A 22,359-nucleotide genomic window follows, 5' to 3' on the forward strand; every position below is an offset into this window, starting at 1 on the left:
GTGTCAGTACTTCATTCTTTTTTTATGGCCGAATAATATTCCAGTTCATGGTTATACCATATTTTGTTTGTCCCCTTTCATCCATTAATGGACATTTGGATTATTCCCACAATTTGGCTACTGTGAACAGTGCTGCTATAAACATTTGTGTACAAGTTTTGTTTGAGCACCTGTTTTCAATTCTTTAGGGTACATCCCTAGGAATGGAATGGTTGGGTCACAGGGTAACTCCAGTTTTAACTTACTGAGGAGGTACCACACTGTTTCCCCTTCCCCAAAATTGATGGCACACGTTCAGATGCTCAGTCAGCACCCCTTACCTGCAGGTGCCCTGGGGCAGGGCCCACGTCAGGTCCATCTTTACAGGCCCTGTGGCAGTTCATTTGGGGATCAGTGTGTGCCTCTGGCACCGAACTTATGCAGAGAGAGTTGCTCAGGGGCCAGCCATTGAGGGTGAGTGGCTCAAGAGTTCCAAAATTTGTTCTCCCAACCTTGGGTCCAAGTGACTCAGTTAAATCCTGTCCTAGTTTTTAAGTTTCTACTGTGATCCTGGCACAGGAGGGTGAGTGTAGAGCTGGGCGGTTTGTAGAGTGAGCCCCTCTACTCTAGCGGCTAATACAGCATTCAGCTTATAATACACACATGCATGCACACACACACGTGCACACATGTACTGGGTACATTCCAGGTGCCTAGGCCACAACAGTGAACAAAAAGGCAAGTTTTGACCATCATGATGCAGAATAACAAGTGTCCTCAAGGAGAAACACAGCCCAGGACCAAGGTCAAAAACTTCTGTTCTGTTTCCCCACTTGGCCACCTGCGGCTTCTGTGACTCAGTTTCCTCATCTGTAAAATGAGGCCAATGACACCTCAGAAGATTGATGCCAGGAGACAGTGAGATGCTGTGTGAAAGGCACACTGCACAGAGCAAATGCTCTCAAGAGGCAATTTCCACAACTACTATTATTCTTACAGAAGGAAGTTTGAACCTCAGAGGGACCTCAGAGGAAGGAGTGACAATTTTGCTGGGGAACCTCAGAGGCTTCACAGAGGTGTGTACATATGAGCAGGGGCTGAAGAACTGCCAAGTCCTGGCTTGTCAGTGTGGTTGGAATCGTATTCCAGGTGCAGGACTAGAGTTGGCAAAGTGCTGTTATTTTAGTCACTGTAAATCTTCCCCAGAAGACCCTGCCTAGGGCCAGGCTTACATCAGGTGCTCTCTATGTAATGTGGAGAGGGGGAAGGGAGGAGGCTGTGAAATGGGGGACTGTGAGAGAATGGTTGTTTCCTGAGAAGAGACTTTGTGTCATGCTTTCATTTGACAGGCCTCAGCCCATTTTATCTTCACTACATGCCAAATCTGGCCCACTGCCTGTTTTGTCAATAAAGTATTATTGAAACAAAGCCATGCCTACTCATTTACATACTATCTACGGCTGCTTTCTCCCAGAGTTAAGTAGTTGTGATAGAAACTACATGACCTGCAATACCTGCGATAACTGCTTTCTGGCCCTTTTCAGAAAAAGCTTGCTGACCTCTGAGGTAAATCCTACTCGTTCGTTCATTAAACAAGAATCCCTTCACCTGACTCCCCCAATTCTCTGCTCAATTTTTTCCCCAAAGTCTTTCTCACCAACTGACATACTATATATTTTACTAACATTTATTGACACTCAGTCCTCCCTCTAGAAGGTCAGCATGATGAGAGCAGAGATTTTTGTCTGTTTTGTCCTGGCTGTGTCCCCAGTGCCTACGACAGTGCCTGCAGGTCAATGAACATCCAAAACTTGGATGGTTACCAATGGCTTTCACCTGCTATTTGCTCCTCCCTATGGTAACCTCCTACCTCACCTTCCAAAGGTTACCACCATGCTGAATTTTGTTCACCATTCTCTTGCTTTTAAACATTTTTATCACAACATATGTACGCCCAAACACTATTATTTTTAGCTTTGCTAGTTTCTTAACTTGTCTCATTTGGGGCTGAGACAGTGCTGTGTTCACTACATCCTATTTCCCTCTCCTCCTGGGCACACAGCCAGACTACATCTTCCAGCCTCCTTTGCAGCAGGGATGTGGCCAAAGTGATGTGCGCCACTCCCACAACCGCAGTGTGATCCTCCACATTCTTTCTCTGCCTGTTGGCCGGGTGTCAGCATTCACTGTGACTCTGGATGTCGAGGATTGGCGATGACAGGACTACCACAGCCTGGGTCCCTGAATGACTGTGTGGAGTGTCCCCTGCAACTTCCCCTCCCTTCAAATATATTAAGCCTCTGAGATTTGGGGTTAGTCTGTCTCAGCAGAAGTGCACCTTAACCCATCCCACATCTAAAATTATGATAGAGTTGAGTTCCCTGCCCTCCTTCCCCAACAAGGGTGGCCGAGTTTGGCTGCCAAAGATCCACAGCCCATTAGTTTATTATGGACATCCTGTGAAAACCTTATCAGTACCTTTGGGGCCGAGGAGCTCAGGGTGTCTCTTCCACGAACTGTGGAGCTCTCGCCGCGGCTGCCCGCTGGGGTCGAAGCTGGGGGACTGCAGTCTGTCGTCTGGGCTGCGTGAAGCCTCAAACACAGGCACGGGGTCTGCACAGAGAGAGGACGACAGGGGTGGTGGGAGCCCTGGGGGCCAGGGGGTCCCCTGGCTGAGGCCACAGGGCCAGGGAGCTTGGGTGGGAAGAACCATCCATAGGAACCATCTGGAATCGCTCTGGTGGCTTAGGGGAGCAAAGTGGACTTTCTGCTTTATGAGGGAGCAGATCTCCAGGCACCTGCTCTGGAGAGCATGTGCCATCCGCATGGGTGTGGCTGTCCTGCCCAGCTGGGAATAATAATAATTATCATAATAACTTCATTTTCCTGATTCTAGATGCCATCTGTGGTGGCCATGAGATTGTGTCCTGCACACCTCCGACCACAGGGAACATCACTTAGCAAGGACCCTAGCAGGCACACTCTGAAATCCATCAGTTCAAGCCTAGCCTTCTCATGGGACTTCCCAGACAAGGCCTGCAGGCAGCAAGGATAGAGGTAGACCTGCTCCTGGGGGACACAAAACTGCTCTGAGGGCTGAGGACCGGCCCGTGGCCTTCCCAAGTGCTTCCTTCCTTAGGCTATAATGTGGTCTGGATGCTTCCACCCAGTTCCCCACCTCTCCTAGCTCCCTCCCTATTTTCCTTCACCCGAGGTTCCGTAATAGCATCTTTGCACATATAACCCTTGGGGTGCTTTTCAATGGATCTGGGCCAACACACCATCATTTGTGACACTTGTGGCCGATTAAATAATAGTTTTTCTGGGGGTGAGATATACACCTGGATATAAGATGTCTCCGTATTTCCCAGTAGCTAAATTAAGGACTCCAGGTCCTTCCACCTGCAATTCTGTCCCCCCTCCCACCCCAGCAAGCACTTCCTCTTCCTTCACATCTAGAATCCAACACCTCTTCTTCCAGCAACTCCCCACCTGGGGCAGGAGGTTTGGTGTAGCATCTTCCATGTTACAAAGCCAGTCCCTGGGAATAGGTTCCCACGATGCACCCAGCATCCCCTGGAGGCTGGCCTGGATCTAACTTGTTTTCACATATGAGGAAACTGCTCAGAGAAGCCAGGTGGCTTGCTGAAGAGTGGAGGAGAGACTCAAGTCTGGGTCTCTTTCTCTGATGCCACAAAGACTTCCTGTCCCAGTGGTGTGGATATTTTGACCCCAGTAGCTGCAGGTAGGTAGGTGTTCATGGGGTCCCAAGAAAGCCAGGGCCTCCTCGCTTCAGACCAAGGGGACTGGTCTGGTCCACATTTTTTTCTAATGCCCCAGAGCCCTCTCTCTTCCTGGTCCCTCCTTTGGGATCTCCCACCAGCATCTGCTTGGCCACTGCTCTCTGCTGGTGTGGACCCTGGAGTCAGATGTCCCTGGTCCTGGTCTAATCCATACTTGCTTCTTAGGATTGCTGTGTGACCTTGGTAAATGGCGCTACCTCTCTGTGCCTCACAATAAAAGTACCGACCTTGTGAGCCTGTGATGAAGATTCATGTAAAGTGCTCAACACGGTGCCTGGCATTTGGTCAGCTCAGGGCAAATGGAAGCCCTCACTATTATTCCTGCCCTTCTGAGTGCAAGCCACACTGACTTTCTTCTCTCAGTCCCTCAAACGCACCCCAGAGACGTTGTACGGGAGGGAGCCTCTGCCAGGAACACCCTGCCCTCCCCTATCCCTTTCAGCTAGTTAATGCTTACTCATCTTAGCAACTCAAGTGCCAATTCTTCCAGGAAGCCTTCCTTGACCAGTCGGTCTTCTAGTATGAGCTCTCCCAGCTGCCTGCACCTTTCCTTCACAGCACTCACTGTACTTCCAATTTCCATTGATTTGCAAGTGCACCTAATTAATAATACCCGCTGGACTCCAAACTCCACAAGGCAGGGCTGGGACTGCATTTGTTCTTGCTCCTCCACTGGACCCCTTGTGGGGTGAATGAAGCCTGACCCACAGTCCAACCCAATAAATATCTGCTGATGGGAGAAACGGGGCAGAGCCTATACCTGGGGACCTTCAGGTCCGGCTGGAACAAGGCCACCTCTGCATTTTATCCCTCTTCTCCCGCCCGTTTGTTTAGGTGGTGGGAGGCTCAGACAATGGGTGTTTGTGTTGAGGTAAGCAGGTGCACGGGAACGCTGCTGCGGGCTTTCCTCTGTCAGCACTCCCCCATGCCCCGTCATTAGGCAGGGGCTGCTCAGCAGGGTATGCCATTATGTCTCCCCGGGCTGATGTAATTATACATTGACATAATTAACCCAGCAAGCGCATTAGGCAGGCCAGCTAAAAATTCATCTATAATTATTTGTTGTGTGCATGCTAATGAGTCCATCTGCACTGCCTTTGTACAACACGGACAAATTAATTTACAAGTCTGGATTTTTTAATAAGTTCAGGGAAACGCTTCCTATTGTGTCCTGGTTTTTGAGAAAGGAAGAAAAAGGCGACAAGCGCTTGCCGGGGTCAGAGAGGTTAGATAAACACGGGAGGCTGCAGCTGAGAGTGGCATGGAGGGCTCGCTCTGGTTCCAGGGAGGTGGGAAAGATCCAGCTCATGGCTCAGGGGCCGGCTGGCTAGGAGCCTGTCCAAGCCAAAAGATGACGCTCGGGTGAAAAAGGAAGTCATTCACCTCATTCCCAGGGATCAGAAATTGACGTTCGTTGTGTGCGGAGGCACTGCGGTCCCCTTGCTGCCTTGGCCTCTTTGTCCAGGGGAAGCTGACCGCAGGTGGCCTCCTGGACAGACTGGAGGAGGTGGGTGGCGAGTGGACACTCAGTATGGGGTCAGCGGGTTCCAAGGCTCTCTTTGCCTTCATTTGCCAGTACAGGGTAGAACATAGTGGTTAAACTCTCAGAACATGAAGTCCAGCGCTGGTCTCAAGACTCAGTTTCCCCACTTAAAAAGTCAGAAAATATTACAGTTTCTACTTCTCAGAAGTTACTACTGGGAAGACTGAAAAAGATTACTGAGAGAGGCAGCATGATTTAAGGACTGCTGGTGTCAGCTCCAGCTCTAAACTGGCCATGAGACCTTTGGACAGTTAACCTCTCCAAGCCTCCATTTTCTTATCTGTAAAATGGGGCTGCAAGGACTGAATGAGAGAATGTGTATAGAGATTTGCACAGTGCTGGGTGCACAGTAGGGCTTGATAAGTGTTGGCTGCTGTTACTACCCTGAGAGGGGGCAGCACACCGTCCCGTGACATTCTAGGAGCTGCTGTCTACATGGCAAAACTCCACGGAGACTCAGGACAGGGTAAGGCCTCATATACTCTCATCAGTGCCTGGGAGACTCAGAATCCAGTAATCCTGCATTGAGCTCCACTCAGGGACTCAAAGGCTCCAGCTTAGAAAGTCACACTGAGGAGGGACAATTTGTCAAGTGTCCAACACCCCTACCCCAGTGCACAGTTGGGGAAAAATGGGGTCCCATGACTTCCCTGAAGTCTGCCAGTGAGTTGGTGATAGGGCCAAGATGGGGCCTTGGGCCTCGGCCTCTTCTTCCCACACTGTGCTTCCTCCTAGATCCTCAATTTGAGACAGGAAGTCGGGGAAGGTTCAGATGACTCAGCCGAAGTCAGGCTGTGGCCAAATCCTAACAGCTGGAGCACTTTAAATTGATTAGAATTCATACAGTCTTCACCACAACACTGTTAGTAGGGCTGTTGTGTTCCCATTCTATAGATGGGGAAATTGAGGCATGGGGGAGTGAAATCACTTCCCCAAGGTGAGGCCCAATAAGGTAGATGCTGCTATTTCCATTTTCCAGACAAGGAAATGAAGGCCCAGAGAGGAGACTCCATGTGCCCAAGGTCCGCCGAGCTCAGAAGTGGCAGGGGTGGGATTTGAACCCGGAGTGCGTGGTGACTCTTTGTAGTGGGCTAAGCTGCCTTGAGGCAGGGCATGGGGGATTATTAGGCCAGAAGCACGAGAATGAGGGCGCTGTTCTTGGCCTTGCCACAGGCTTGCTGTGTGACCTTGGACAAAGCATCAGACTTCTCTGGGCTCCAAATTTCTATCACAAGTATACCTGAGGCACACACTCAATCAACATTGGTTATCACCAGATAGGGGTGTGGTCCTGCCAAAGTGAGTGCTTTTGGCCCTGGGCCTATTCCTTGGCGCTGGGATGCTCAGGGAGGGTGATTATTAAACGCCTTCATAGCTGAACTTGACACTTGAGGTTTGAACATTGTGAATCCTCCAAATTCCCAAAGCCACTCTCAGATAAAGGGGGAGAGGGACAGGTTGGGAGGCTGATGGTCAAATCCTGGCTGTGACAACTTTAGGGAAAGTCACTTAGGTCCCCTGAGCCTCAGTTTCCCCCTCAGTAAAACAGGGATAACAACAGGACCTACTGTACAGGGCTGTGCAGGGACTCCATGAGCCGCTGAGCCCCTGCGACAGTGCCTGGCACCTAACAGAGTCTAAGTGAGCGTTACCCTTATTCTTATGACTTGTGGCAGTGTGGGATGTGCCACCCAGCTCTCCCTTCAAGAAAGAACGTCCTGCGAGAAGTTGGTGACAATCTCCAGGCGCTGCACACTGCAGTGTTGGTTTGGAGGTCAGGTTTCCCCAGGCCTGCTCCCAACCAATGACCGAGTAAGACAGAGACAGTAGGGCTGGGCCACTCCTGCCGATGCTGGAAAAGGCAACCTAGTATCATAGACTAAAATGTTTTCCCCCAAACCCATATGTTGAAGCCTTAACCCCTGATGCAACTGTATCTGGAGACAGGGCTTTAAGGAAGTAATTAAGGTTAAATGAGGTCATTAAGAGTGGGGCCCGGGGCTTCCCTGGTGGCGCAGTGGTTGAGAGTCCGCCTACCGATGCAGGGGAGGCGGGTTCGTGCCCCGGTCCGGGAGGATTCCCAAATTCCCCCAAAAGTCAGAGATCAGTGTACCTTCAGCCAACTCCAGACATAGCAGACCCCCACTTACACCTCATGAGGCACAAGAAATCTGGACTCAGAGTGGGTCCAGGGAATTCCCTGGCGGTCCAGCGGTTGGGACTCAGCACTCTCACTGCCGAGGGCCTGGGTTCATTTCCTGGTCGGGAACTAAGATCCCACAAGCCACATGGCACAGCCAAAAAAAAAAAAAAAGAGTGGGGCCCAATCTGATAGGACTGGTGTCCTTACAAGAAGAGAAAGAGACACTAGAGCTTTCTCCCTCTGCACGTGCGGAAAGGAAAGGCCACATGGGGACACGGTAAGAAGGCAGCCATCTACGAGCCAGGAAAAGAGCTCTCACCAGAAACCAACCCTGCTGGTACCTTGATCTTGGACTTCCCAGCCTCCAGAACTCTAAGAGATAAAATTCTGTTGTTTAAGCCACCTAGTTTGTGGTGTTTTCTTATAGCAGCCTGAGCAGACTGTTGCATCCTGCTTTGGGGCTCCTGTTACTTTTAGCTTGGCTGAGACTTTTTCAGAGCTGCACTGCAGTTGGAGGTTCCTCCTACCAACCCTCCTTCCTTCCCTCTCTCCCTTCCCAGGTGTTAGACCAGCATCACCAAGTGAAGGCTCTCCTGGTCTCCTCCTCTCCCTCTCTTTCATCCTTCACAGGCATCTTCCCCAATAAATCTCTTGCACATCCGGTGCCATCTTGGCATGTGAATGCTTCCAGAGGACCCAAACCAATCTGTGATTACTCTTTTGCCTCTCAGAGCCTCAGTTTCCTGGTCTGTAAAGTGGGGATAGTCACAGTGCCTCTCCTGTGGAGCTGCAGCTAGACTCTGGAGTCTGTGGGTGTGGAGCCCATGTTGAGGTGCTGATACATTCCACAGTGGTGAATCTAAGGTGGGCAGAGCTCACAGGGGGACCTATGAGTCCATGCACCTGCTTCACTCAGCAAGAGTTTGTTGAGCATCTATCTGTGGGGGGCACAGTAGTGTCCCTGTCTATGTGGAGCTGACATCCCAGTCAGATAATACGGATGGGGAAAGGACTTATCTTAAGAGCATTAGGAAGTGACATGTTCTAATTCACATTTTTCAAAGGCTCATCCAAGCTGCTGCAAGAAAAATGGGCTGTAGAGGGAGCCAGACAGGGGGCTACTGCAATAGTCCAGGCAGTGATGCTGGGATCAGGGTGGTGGCAGGAGGAGTTGGGGGGAAGTGCTCAGACACAAGAGAGAGATAGGAAGAACTGATGGGGTGTGGTGTTCTAGGCTGAATAGCATTTCCCCAAATTCATGTCCATCCAGAACTTGTGAAACTGACCTTATTTAGAAACAGGGTCTTTGCAGATGAAATCAAGTTAAGATGAGGTTGACTGGATTAGGGTTGACTAATCCCAATGACTGGCGTCTTTACAATAAGAGGGGAGGACACAGAGAGACAACACACAGGGAAGGCCCCGTGAAGACAGAGGCAGAGATTGAAATGATGTGTCTACAAGCCAAGGAATGCCAACGATGGCCGGCCACCACCAGAAGCTAGGAGAGAGGAATGGAACAGATTCTCCCTGGGCACCTCCACAAGGAACCAACACTGCCAACACCTTGATTTTGGGCTTCTGGCCTCCAAAACCAAGAGAATAAATTTCCATTGTTTTAAACCATCCAGTTTATGGAAATTTGGCATGGCAGCCTCTGAAAACTAATACATCGTGTGTACTCTGGAGGTTCAAAGTCCAAAATCAAGGTGCTGGCAGAGCTGTGCTCTCTTGATCTGTCCCACGCTTTCTCCTAGCAATCCTTGGCACTTCTCAGCTTGTGGTGGCATCACTTCAATCTCTGCCTCTGTCATCACTTGGCCCTCTTCTCTGTGTATCTCTCTCCTCTTTTTATAAGGACACCAGTCATGGTGGATTAGGGTCTCACCCTAAGGACCGTCCCTTATCATCATCACATCTGCAAAGACTCTATTTCCAAATAAGGTCATATTCACAGGTACCAGGGGTTAGAACTTCAAAATATCTTTTGGGGGCACACGATTCAACCCATAATACACGGCAACTGGCTGGATACCAACTGTGAGAAAGGCAGGACTAAGGAGCTGCTAGACGCCAAGTCTCATGGGAAGGAAGTTCTTACTTAAGCCTAACCTACTTCCCTCCTGCTGCACCCATTTCACCAGTCGTCCAGGAAGACAAGTGTGCTTCATAAGACAAAGCAGCAGGTGCTGGGCTCTGATCCTCCTGTATGTTCATCCTCTCCAACTACTGAGGAACAGGGCGGTGGGTTGAGTATGGTCCCTGCTCTGAAGAGTGCATAGCAATGATGACCACTTACTTCCCCAGGCATATTCCATTCTTTATTTCCTCCCCACAGAATTCCTAGACTTTACGCCACGTGGGTAAACTCATTCCTTCCCAACTCCCCCATCTGGGAGAAATCCACGGAGGTCTGAGCTACATTGCTGGGGATTGAGTTAGGTAGAAAAAAAAATATTAGCATTCAGAGGACTGGAAGATTCTGCCAAGTTACGCATAATGCTCAGCTGGGGTAGCTGACACATCCGAGGGCTTCCTGCTTACTTCGTCCAACTGTATTAGTTGATGCATCAGCTAAACGTCACTGGCTGCTCTTACAAATACAAAGTGAAAGAGACAGAAATGACAGCAAATCTTTGAAATGTTGGGAGGAGGTTTCTCAGAGAACCTGACAGTCACAGGGGTCTGGGAGCATCTAGCTTTCATTCCTCAGCAACCCGTTTCTCCCAAGGCCTTTCACATAGTAGGTGCTCAAGAAATGTTGCTTGTTTTAAGCACCTAAGTTAGTGGTCATTTGTTACAGCAGCAGGAAAAAACTAATACAGTCTGTAATTCAGCCATTTATTCATTAGTACCTTTTTACTGAGCACCTGCTATGTGTCAAATACCATTTCTTCAGTTGCTAGACACTTCCTACCTACTTAGGGAAGTTTCTGGGCCCTGGAGATACAGCAGTAAATAAGAGGAAATTCCTGCCTTCCTGGGGTTGACATTCTAGAGGGGAGAGATGGACAATGGACAAATAAACCAACGGCTGTAAGGGGGCTGAGAACAAAAACAGCAGGGTTGGGGGAGAGTGTGGCCTGAGGTGTGTGCTTGGGGCAGAGTGCTAATTGAGGCAGCCTGGTCAGGGAGGTGACATTTGAGCAGAGAGCCCTGAAGGAAATGAGGAAGCCAGCAGGGGGCTGAGAGAGAATAATCCAGACCCAGGAAGCACCAGGAGAAACAGCTCCCATTAGACCAAGACATGCTGGCACACCATCCTGACCAATCCTCCCTGAGTTACTGTCCCAGAAACACAGCTTAGCTTCAGCTTCACAACAACTGAACCATTTTACTGATGAGGACACAGGGCTCAGAGAGGCTGGTGATGCCTCGGTAATTCTTGGTGCCAGCCTCACCTCTCCTTCCTGTAGGCTGGTCTGGGTGCTGGTGGGTGGTGATTGGGCTCAGAGCAGGCTCTGGCTCTTCAAACACTAGTTTCTGGTCTTCATCCTCCCAACTCTAGCAAACATTCATTCTGGGGCAGATGGGGCACCCATATCCAGGAAGCTGGGGTAAAGAGCAGATGAGATGCCCACCCAGCATCTTGAGCCAAAAGCTCCAGGGAACTGACATTTCTTCATCCCCACCACCCCATGCACCCTGACATACGCCAGGTACTTTGCAGATATTTATATCTCATTTAATCATCAAAACAACCACAGGAGACATTGCTATCCTCCCCATTTTCCAGATGAGAAAACTGCAGCCCAGCAGAGGGAAGCCACTTGCTGAAAAAGGCGGAGCTGGATTTGAACCCAGGGTGGCCCAATCGTCAAATGCTGGTGACATGTCACACCTTAAGCTGCATCCACCTGCCCCCCAAAATATTACCAACTTGATATCTGTCCTTACGTGATTTGATGTTTTTAACTTAAATATATTTTAAAGGAATATTTGTTTCACTATTGTAAGTAGGTCATTGGGATTCTGTATCATAAAAAAGGGGTTTTAACCATTAAAATAAATACAAAGGAAGAATCAAGAAACTGATGTTATTAAATTCTAGTTATATCCCCATTGCCTGCTCAAGACCTTGAGCTTGAGGCCGGCTCTTCCTTGGTTAAAAGGAGAGATTCACAGGTGTTCCATAGGCATTTAAGATGCTTTAGCACCTGACTGAGACTTTCTCTAGAAGGAACTAGAAAGGTGATACCTGGTGAGCAATGTATTCAAAGTCTGTGTTGAGCCAGGTACACCAAGGCTGCTCCCTATGTCAGGTGACCCCACTTGGGGAAGCGCAGGGTCCCGCTGACCCCCAGTCTCCAAAGCGACCTGTGTCCCCCTCCAACGTCTGGCAAGCCGCATATCTCAGTGTCAGGAGAAGTGACAGAACATCCCTGTAGCTCCTCATCTGGAGCCTGGGAGCCTGGCTTTCTGCCGGGCTCAGCGCTTCCACGGGAAACCTTTCAGCTGAGACACGTGGCTGCCCAGAGCTGTGAGCGGGACTTTATTTCCCCCACTTCACTCCTGCAACATACACACTGTCAATACATAGACAAGGGCAGTGGCAGCGGGAATCAAACGGCTTTAGATCCAACCTGAATAAAAAAGCCCAAAACAGGGGACCCCAAATCAGAAGTGTTTGACTACATATCCTTTGGATTAATTAAGCACGTTGGCAGACACGGAAGATCAAATATGAACCATCCGAGGTGGCAGGTCCTGATGGGCACGCGGGGAGGGGGAACGTCGTCAGAAAATAGAATGCCTTTGTCTTACAGCCATCAACTTGCTCTTTATGCATAAACTGCTTAATAAAATGACTAATTCATTTTGGTTACATTGGATCTAAACCCCTAGAGAATACTGCCAACAGATTTATAATATTTTAATCTCACACCAGGCTTTCCAAAGCCTCTGTAGGAGGAGATGGATAGAACATCATCTATTCCATCTTCTACCACTAGCTGACGCTGTTGGTGTTTTTTAAAAAGTGTCTATGGGGCTGTGTGGGAGAGTCGTGAGTCTAGGGAAAGCTGTCTCATTCCTCCCACTGTGTCCATCTGAAGGAAAGCGGTGCTCAGAGCTTTTTTTAGGAAAGCTGGAGCTGCAAAGGCTGTCCGAGAGGCTGTTTAGAAACACATATATGCAGAAGTATGCGTGTGCCCCTCCAAAGTATCTCTGAGACAGAAGCCTTCTCCCATCTGGGCCCCGGCTCCGGGCGCCTGTGTGGGCAGGAGGTTCAGGCTACTGACGGCAGCAGCGAGCCTAACTTTGATCCTTTAATCCTAACTTTTTGATAGCAGATGGGCTGCCCAGCCCTTGTATGCAAATGGGGGCCATGCTTTCTTCCCTTCGTCGCTAGGGCTGGCTTCTTCCGGGTCTCCCGGCTTAAGCACGGACAGAGGGGCTGGAGAGGGTCTTCCTTCTTGGCACTGGGTGGTGATGTAACAGTAACACCACCACCAACAGCAACGGCAGCCACTGGTCTACTGAGCATTTACTGTGTGCCAGACACCAGCTTAGGATTTTATACCCTTCACCTTGCTTAATCCTCCCAGAGGTACCAGAAGGTAAGTGTGCTTTTCCAGAGGAGGAAACGGAGGCTCAGAGAGGTAGAGCTAGTTACTCAAGGTTACCCAGCCAGGGAGCAGCAGAGCTGGGACTCAAACCCATGTCCATTGTAGTAAAGACAAAGTTTCCATAGACTAAGCTGCACAGAAAGTTCCAGGCAGGCAGGGACAGTGTCTGTTTTGCTTAACATTGTGCCCCTGGTGTTGAGTAGAGTGCCTATCAAACAGTAGGAGTTCAATGTTTGTTGAATGAACTGCATGGGGCTACTACTCTGTGCCAGGCACCATGTTAAGTGTTCTCCATTCCCACTGAATCCACCCAATGGGCCTATAATTAGGTGAGATCATTATCCATATTTCACAAGTGGGGAAACTGAGGATCAAAGAAGTCAGGTGCGATACAGGATGCAAGATGGCAGGATGGGGACTGGCCCCACTCTAAGAGGGCCCCTCAGCCTAGAGTCCCGCTAGTCCTCCTCCTGGCATCTCTCTGCCCCCTGAATTTGGAGCTCTGTGACCCAATTTCTCCTCAACAGAAGTACCAGCCTTTGGAGCCCTGGGCCAGGAGGACCAGGTGTACGTGTCTGTTAGGGGTAACGTTCTTCTTCCAGCTAACACATCTGCATTTCTGCAAAGGGCTCATCCTCTCACCCTAGAACCTCTCAACCTACTGGCAGCAAAGACCCGTAGCTGTTTTTCACTGTATTTAGATGTCAAATCTCTAATGGTTTTGTTCCAACCCTTTCAATTTTTTATTTTTCTTTTTTGGCTGCACTGTGCAGCATGCGGAATCTTAGTTCCCTGACCAGGGATCGAACCAGGGCCCCCTGCATTGGTAGCATGGAGTCTTAACTATTGGACCACCAGGGAAGTCCCCCAACTCTTTCAATTTTAAAATTAATCCTGCATCTGGGTTTGGAGCCAGGGATCAAGATTCAGGCTCCACTACCTCTCTGCTGTGTGACACTTGGGCAAGTGGCTTGACCTCTCTGAGCCTGCATTGCCTCAGCCACACAGCAGGGCAGGATGGCAATACTTACCTCCAAGGGGCAGAGGGGATAAGTGAAATCCTTTCTGTAAGGGACTGAGCGCGCTGCCTGGCACACAGGGAGCACCCAAGAAACCGCCCCACAAGGATGGTAGCTCATCATTTAAATTCAAAGGCTCCTCTCCCTGAGGCACCTCTCCTGGCCTTCCCACCTTGAAGCTCTTTTTCTGCTGGGTGTTCTGGCCGTCTGTCTTTGGGTCATGTGGCCCCTGCTGGACTCCGAGGGCAGGGCAGGACTCAAGTCTGAGTTGCCACAGGGCTCAGCACATGGTAGGTGCTCAGAGAATGAGCTGATGAAAAGCCACAGCTGAAACGCCTGTCATCCCTTCTGAAAGGGAGCAGCCGTTTATTGAGCACCCACTGGGTACCAGCATCATGCTGGATGTTTTCCTTTAATCATCTTTCAACCCTTAGCTGCCAGGAGTAGTAAAAATCAGACAGGTGGCCAGGGGGAAAGGGCACTCCTGGCAGAAGAAATGGCAGAGGCAAAGGTGTGGCAGAAAATGGGGAGACAATGCCTTTTGAAGTTAAGTACCATCTCTGGAAAATCTGCTGTTAAACTTTTCCTTTTTTTATGGGTTAAATAATCTTTTATGTTACCCTTCTGTGCTCCCCTGAGCTCAACAGGACCAAATGGGCAGAGGCATATACAGGGAGGAAGGGAAGGAGGTGAGGGCAGCCAAAGACAGTGATGGGTCTCTCATTACACTAATATCTGTATTGCCTTTATCTGCAAAGGTGGCTTATCCACTAGATGGCAGTAGAACTAGTCATTTGGGACAAACACAATGTTAAATTCTTAACCCCCCTTTCTACTTCCATCACCATATATTTCAAATGCTTCAAAGGTTCAAATTTCTAAAAATTGAGATCACAGAAGTACTTAAAAAATCCTACAACCTTCAGGCGAGAGGGTTTTTTTAAAATATGACAATAAATCCAGACGCCATAAAGCAAAGGTCTGGCAAGATTTCCTACTTTCTGCAAATATTTTTTGAATGAGTGCCGTGTATCATATACAAGAGACATTGTAAAAAAAAGTTAAGAAACAAAATGCAAACTAGGGGAGAAGATATGAAACACATTTACCAGGACAAAGGTTAGTATCTCTAATATACAAAGAGCATCTACAAATCAATAAGAAAATGATCTCTCTGATAGAAAAATGGGCTAAGGGTACATGAATCAGTGATTTACAAAAGAATAAATATGAGAGGTTCACAACATGTGAAAAGATATTTAGTGTAACTAATAAACAAAGAAGTACAAAATATATCAACAAGGAGGAAAAAAATTCTTATTCTTTCTGACCACTTTTCCTGGGTTTGTGGTCAATATGTGGCTACAATACATTCCCCTTCCCAAGTTTTCTTCCTCACTCTTATAACTACAGTATAGTACCAATATGCCTTGCATTCCCAAGAACCCCAAAATACCCAGTGTTGGGAATGAGGTTCAGTAAATTACAATACAGCCACACAAGAGACTGTTACACAAGAGGAACCAAAGTTACTCAGAATTTGTAATCACACAGAGAAATACAGATGCTTGTAGTGGGTGAAAGGAAGCAGGATTGAAAATGGTACATGCAGAATGAACGACCATTTTGAAAAAGTACATGGGGAAAAGATCAGATAGGAAAACAACAAAATATTGCCATTGCTTTTCTAGTAGGTAGTTTTCCCCTCCTAGTAGGCATATGCAACTTTTATAATTGCAGAGAAAATTTTAAAAATCCTAAACATTGGAAAGTATTGTCCTACATTCAGTAACCCTGTAGTGTTAAACCTCTCACCCCACTTCCTTGATAATTGACAGAGCTGTATGAAATCCACAGCCCATGCGTGTGACTCACGTAACTTATACCCCGATGTCAGCTTTGCAGTGGGCTGCTGATTATCCAACCTGCCAAATGCTTTCATGTATAGGTATAGAATCCTCACATTGACTGATGAACAGGTTCTATTATCCCTCTGCTAAAGACACAGAAACCAGAGTCAGAGAGGTTCAGGCCCCTGCCCAAGGTCACACAGCTCAAAAAAAAACACCAAGCTGACAGTCCCACCCCACTGTGTCTGATGCTACAGCTCGATCAACCTAAGCTGCTCAGCCTTGCCTCCTGAAAGGAGGAGCAGGGAGAGAAACGCCTGTGAGGAGTTGCCATCTCCTGCATCAGATTTTAAAAAATACAAAGTAAGGCAAAAAAAAAAAAAAAAAAAAAATGGGGGGGACTCACCTCTCCCTTCTTATCTCTTCAGCAGTGTTCCTCTGCCTGTCCTCTTCCTTGCTCTTTCCTTGTTTTCTCTTTAAATTTTTTTCTTTCTGCTTTTAACTAATCACTCAGTTAATAAGTTAGCTCTCTGAAACTTGGGTCGGTACCTAGTGACTCTATGAACGCAATAAAGAAATCAGCCGTCACCGGTACAGGAATCAGAAAGGTTTAAATCAAATCATCCTCTACAACAATGACATTAATTATGCTTTTAACACGTTTTACTGCTTTTTTTCCTCACTTCACGCCACATCTGTGTGAACAATATCCAAAAGATTTACGGTTTTCTTTCATAATTATAGACATACAGGCTGCACACTTATCAAAATACTTGCTGAGCAATCACGCTACATCGCATTCTCTGCCAAAGATTTGTGTTGGCAGCAGTCACTCAAAACAAAAATGTTGAATCAGGACTTGTGTGGCTTCAGGGGGGAGGTGTGGATGGGAAGTATTTCGACAAATAATTTGCCTGTCAAGAAGTATAAAAACAGGAGAGTGTTCATCCTGGCAAATTTTCCAGGAGTGTTATTTTTATGGAGGGGCTGGGGCGGCATGTGTGGCAGGGACAGTGAACAGGGAAGCTCCGAGCACCAACAACACATCTGACATTTGGTTCTTGTGTCTGAGGATACAATTTAATGAGAACAAAAATATGTCTTCCTAATTCTCCTAAGAAATCATTAAAACATTTTGTTATTCTTAAATGTCTTGAAAATGAATTAGAGCCCTGAAGGGGCTGTTCGTATGATATGTCTCCATCAGTTAAGGTTCCTCGTTCTCTAGCTTGGTGACAGCTGGGGATGTACGTCCCCCCCACCCCTCCATTTCTAGGGAGTAGAGTTGGGAAATCAGACACGTGGAGTCAGCACTAGGCTTGGAATGACCGTTTGGGGAGAGGGGCAAGAGAGCACGGGAACTTTCCAGGAAGTTCCATGCCAATCTTGGGAGCGCTCACGGTCCCTGACTGGCACCGCGGTTCTGGCCTCGTGGGTTAACATATTTTCAGAAAGATGTGGGTCCACAGTGAACCCCAGAAATGATGCTCTCTCCCACATGGGGGCTGTAAGCCCCTTCTCACCCCCAAACGCTCCCCTGGGTTTGAGACAACAGGTTACTTGAGTGACGATCTGTTTACCTCTGCCACCAGAATGCAAGTTCTCTGAGGTCTGGGCCCGGGTCTGTATCGGCAGGCTCATGGTTATGTTCCCAGTGTCTAGTGAGTGCTGGGCACACAGGAGGCACTCAATAAATGCCATCTGAGTAGATAAACACGTGACAAGCAGGAAGCGCTAGTTGAAAAAAGTACCTTTTCATTCAAATAACTCTTCTCCCACTTTCTGCGTCTGAATCTTATTTCTAATTCATTCAACAAACAATTATTAGGCGCCTACTGTGTACTGGATTCAGGGTACACAGGTTTACTATGACTCAGTCCCAGGCTTGGAGAATTTCACTTGTCCTAGGGACACACAGATGATGATAATAACAGTTGACACTTAGCAAGTGCCACTCTGCGCCATGCACGCTGAAGCCTCCCAACGACTGTATGAGACAGACTCTGATATTATTCCCAATTTGTAGAAGCGAAGACTGAAGCTCAGGGAGGTGAATTAATTAGCCCACAGTTACCCAATGAGTAAGTGGTACAGGCAGGATTTGAACTGGGGCCTCTGAGCCTGGAGACACAAGCCCATCTCAGTGCTGCCCCCTGGTGCTACAGGAAAGGTACTATGAGGCCCGGTGGAGGAGCTGGGCATGTGGACTCTTGGGAGGTATCTCTGGGGTCTGTACTGGGTCACCCTCCACTGTCATTCGCCACTGAGACTGTGCAACCCAAAGAATTGAAAGGAGTGGGAAATAAGAGGGTGTATTTTTCCAAATTTTTTCCCAGATAGCTCTGATAAGGGTAGAGACATCATAAGCAAAAAGGCTGCAAGGAATGGGGTGGCCTCTCGGTCTCTCAGCCACGTGCCTGGTGTGGTCCTCAGTAAGGGTGATAACGACCAGGGCTGCAGACACAGCTCTCTTGGCCTCATACCACAGGGCCATGCCCTGGCAGGGGGAAGGCACAGAGCCTGGAGGGCTGTGCTGTCTGGTTCCAGCCATTCTTGCCGCCAAAACATTCTGACTGAGAAAACCCATGTGGCCATGCTGCCTTCCTGCAAGTGCAGAATCAGGGCAGAGCATGGGACTGGAGCAGAGCGAGTCGAGTCTGCAGGTGCCTCTGTAGTGGGCTGAATGGTGACCCCAAAATATACATCCATGTCCTAATGCCTGGAACCTGTAAATGTGAACTTTTTTGGAAAAGGATCTTTTGCAAATGTAATTAAGTTAAGGATCTTGAGATGAGGTCATCCTGGATTATCTGGGCGGGGCCTAAATCCAATGACCAGTGCCCTTATAAGAGAACGAAGAGGGGTATTTGGGACCCAGAGACACAGAGGGAAGAAGGCCATGTGCAGACAGAGGCGGAGACTGGAGTGATGCAGCCACAAGCCAAGGGACACCTGGAGCCACCAGAAGCTGGAAGAGGTAGGGAAGAGTCCTCCCCTATTGAAATACAGTGTGTAACGTGAAGGATGCAAGTTACTCAGCTTTCTGCTCCCTACACCAAACAGTGTTTGTCTTCGGAGGGAGCAGAGCCCTGCCGACACCTTGATTTCAGACTTCTGGCCTCCAGAACTAAGAAAGAATAAGGATCTGTTGTTTTAAGCCACCCAGTTTGTGGCAGTTTGTTACAGCAATGGGAAACTAACATAACCTCCCACGGGTAGCCAAGTTGTGACATGAGCAGACATTCTAGAAATAGTTGTTGAACATATCAAGAGCTGAGTCCCATCTCTCCCTGGCTGTGAGGCATCAGGCACTGGACTCAACCTCTTTGTGCCAGGGAGACAGGGACTGGTAGGGCCTGTTCCCTTGGGGCTTGTAACATGCAGAGGGTAGAGCACATGCAACTTCTACACCTGGCCACTGCTTCTCTGACTGATGTGCTCCCGGATCCCCTGGGGAACTTGTTAAAATGCAGACGCTTCAATGGCCCGAGGTTCTGTATTTCTAACGAGCTCCAGGCGAAGCCAATGCTGCTGGTCCATGGACTACACTTTGAGTAGAACAGGCTAGAAGACTTCCCTCACCACCCAGCTCATGTGCTTTTGGAGGGGAAGCTTCACATCATTGTTGCTGTATTAGTTTCCTGGGGCAGCCATAACAGAGCACCACCCACTAATGTGGCTTAAAACCACAAAAGTTTATTCTCTCACAGTTCTGGAGGCCAGAAGTCCAAACTCAAGTTGCTGTCAGGGCTGTGCTCCTTCTGAAGGCTCTAGCGGAGGATCCTTCCTTGCCTCTTCCAGCTTCTGGTGGCCTCAGGCATTCCTTGGCTTGTAGTTGCATCACTCCAAACTCCGCCTCTGTCTTCACATGACCCTCTTCCCTGTGTCTGTGTCCCAAAACTCCCTCTCCTCTTCTTATAAGAACACCCTTCATTGGATTTAGGGTCCTCCCTAAGTCCAGGATGATCTCATCTCAAGATCCTTAACTAATTACATCTGCAAAGACCCTGTTTCCAAATAAGGTCACACTACGAGGTTCAGAGTAGACATAAATTTTGGGAGGACACTATTTAAACCACCACAATTGCCCAAGACAGATGGAACGAGGGACTTTCCCATCCCCTGCACAAAGATCTCACAAACAACCTTGACATCAAATATAAATGACTTTGCCTTCTCCATGGCTCAGCCTAGAGTGGGATCTCATTTTCTTCTTCGTAAACCCCCAGCTCCAGTCACCTCTGATAGCACTAATTCCTGCAGCTGTGTGGAAGTACTAGCAATGGATTAAAGGGGCTGTGTGGGTGGAGGGAGTTAGCACAGTGGAGTCATCTCCCAGCTCCACCATTATTAAACAAATCACTACATTCTGGGTTCCCATCTCTACGTCAATAAATGAAAACGTGCAGAGGACGGGCCATTTTAAAAAAGGGAACTTGGGCTTCCCTGGTGGCACAGTGGTTGAGAGTCCACCTGCCGATGCAGGGGACACGCGTTCGTGCCCTGGTCTGGGAAGATCCCACATGCCGCGGAGCAGCTAGGTCCGTGAGCCATGGCCACTGAGCCTGCGCGTCTGGAGCCTGTGCTCCGCAACGGGAGAGGCCACAACAGTGACGGGCCCGCGTATCACAAAAAAAAAAAAAAAAAAAAGGGAAACTTTTTGCAGAAGTATATCTACATATTTAGGTACACAGTTGAAGGCTCTCAAGCTGATCATACCTCTGTAATCCACATCCAGATCAAGAAGCAACATCTCCAGCCCCCAAAGGCCCCTCCCAGGAACTATCGCCCCATCCAAGAGAAACCACTCTCTTGACTTCTAACAGCACAGGTGTCTTTTTTTTTTTTTTTAGGTGAAATTCTGTAACGCAAAATTGACCATTTTATAGTGAACAATTCAGTGCCAGTTAGTACATTCATGATGTTGTGCAACCACCACCTCTATCTAGTCCCAGAACATTTTTATTCCCCTAAAAGGAAACCTCATACCCATTAAGCATTCACTCCCCATTCTCTCCTGCCCCCAGACTGGTAACCACCAATCTGATTTCTGTCTCTATAGAGTTGCCTATTTTGTGTACTTCATACAAATGAAATCATAAACTGTGTGACCTCTTGCGTCCGGCTCCTTTCACTCAGCGTCATGTTTTTAAGGTTCATCCGCTCTGTAGCATGTGTCAGTACTTCCTTCCTTTTTATGGCTGAACAATATTCCACTGGATTGGTAAACCGCATTTTATTTATTCATCCACTGATGGACATTTGGGTTGTTCCCCCTTTTAGCCATTGTGAATAGTGCTGACATTAATTTTTGCCTGTCTTCATATTTTATGTAAATGGAGTCATACAGTATATGCTTTTTTGGGTTTGGTTTTTGAGGAACATCAAGTTTTTGAGGTTGGCCGTGCCATGTTGGAGGAAACATTTGCAGTCTTTCCTCCAGCGCCCTCTGCTGGCAGAGAGCACTGGGTGCCTTCTGCCCCTTGTGGCAAAGGGATGGGGGTTCTGGTGGGCAAGACACTCGGCTCCCCAAGAAGATCCAGGTGGGAGATCTTACCAGGAGCCTCCCAAAGCTCCCTGGCTGATGTTGGAAGGCAGTGGGGTAAGATGGAAGAGTCGTGTGGGGACACATCACACCAGACTGGGTGTAGACCCCCTCAGTCCCTACAACAACTACCCATGGAGGGCCTGGCCTCACCCAGGAGTCTTGGCCTGTCCCCAGATGCCACTGAGAGGAGGCCCCTGTGTAACAGTCCTAACAGCAGTTTATTTTTGTTAATTATTCACTCATGGAGCCCAAGCATGTCTTACCTGGTGCTTCAATTAACTGCTTGTAAACGCTCAGGAAAGCGGCTTCGGCCTCCTGACTTCTCTTACTAAGAGCCACCACCTTTGGAAACAACGAGAGAAAGAATCACGTGTGACCACAGCATCTGAGTCTAGAAGCAAATTTGATCATTTTCTATATGTGCAAACATGGGATTGGGGGGAGGAAGAAGGGAAATGAAGATTAAAAGTATGGAGTAGACTGCCAAAATTCAGCTGATGGTGGCTGACTCCTTTGCCAGAGCAAGTTCTAAATAAATAGCCTTTGCCTGTTAAAAAAAAAAAGAAAAAAGAAAAAAGTATGGAGTAGAAAGTCTGGGTTCAAGTTCCAGCTCCAATGCATCTGGCTGTGTGACCTTGGGCAAGTCACTGCCCCTCTCTGATCCTCAGTTTCCTCATCTGTAAAATGGGGGTAAATGGGGCTTCCCTGGTGGCGCAGTGGTTGAGAGTCTGCCTGCTGATGCAGGGGACACGAGTTTGTGCCCCGGTCCGGGAAGATCCCACATGCCGCGGAGCGGCTGGGCCCGTGAGCCATGGCCACTGAGTCTGCGCGTCTGGAGCCTGTGCTTCGCAGCGGGAGAGGCCACAGCAGTGAGAGGCCTGCGTAAGGCAAAAAAAAAAGAAAAAAA

The 22,359-nt window shown here is 48.4% G+C and overlaps 1 protein-coding gene across 1 annotated transcript in view; it reads right to left on the reverse strand.

The window, feature by feature from the left end:
* The window catches only part of CUX2 (cut like homeobox 2), a 266,751-nt gene that overhangs the window by 37,621 nt on the left and 206,771 nt on the right, over positions 1 to 22,359 (reverse strand). The window contains exons 4-5 of the mRNA XM_007464869.1: positions 21,716 to 21,794; positions 2,458 to 2,592 (exon numbers count right to left, since the gene is read on the reverse strand). Of these exons, the coding sequence (XP_007464931.1) occupies positions 2,458 to 2,592; positions 21,716 to 21,794 (214 nt within the window). The remainder of the gene's footprint in view (positions 1 to 2,457; positions 2,593 to 21,715; positions 21,795 to 22,359) is intronic.

This window comes from Lipotes vexillifer, unplaced genomic scaffold (assembly GCF_000442215.2).
Source record: "Lipotes vexillifer unplaced genomic scaffold, Lipotes_vexillifer_v1.1 scaffold2030, whole genome shotgun sequence".
NCBI classification, from domain to species: domain Eukaryota; kingdom Metazoa; phylum Chordata; class Mammalia; order Artiodactyla; family Lipotidae; genus Lipotes; species Lipotes vexillifer.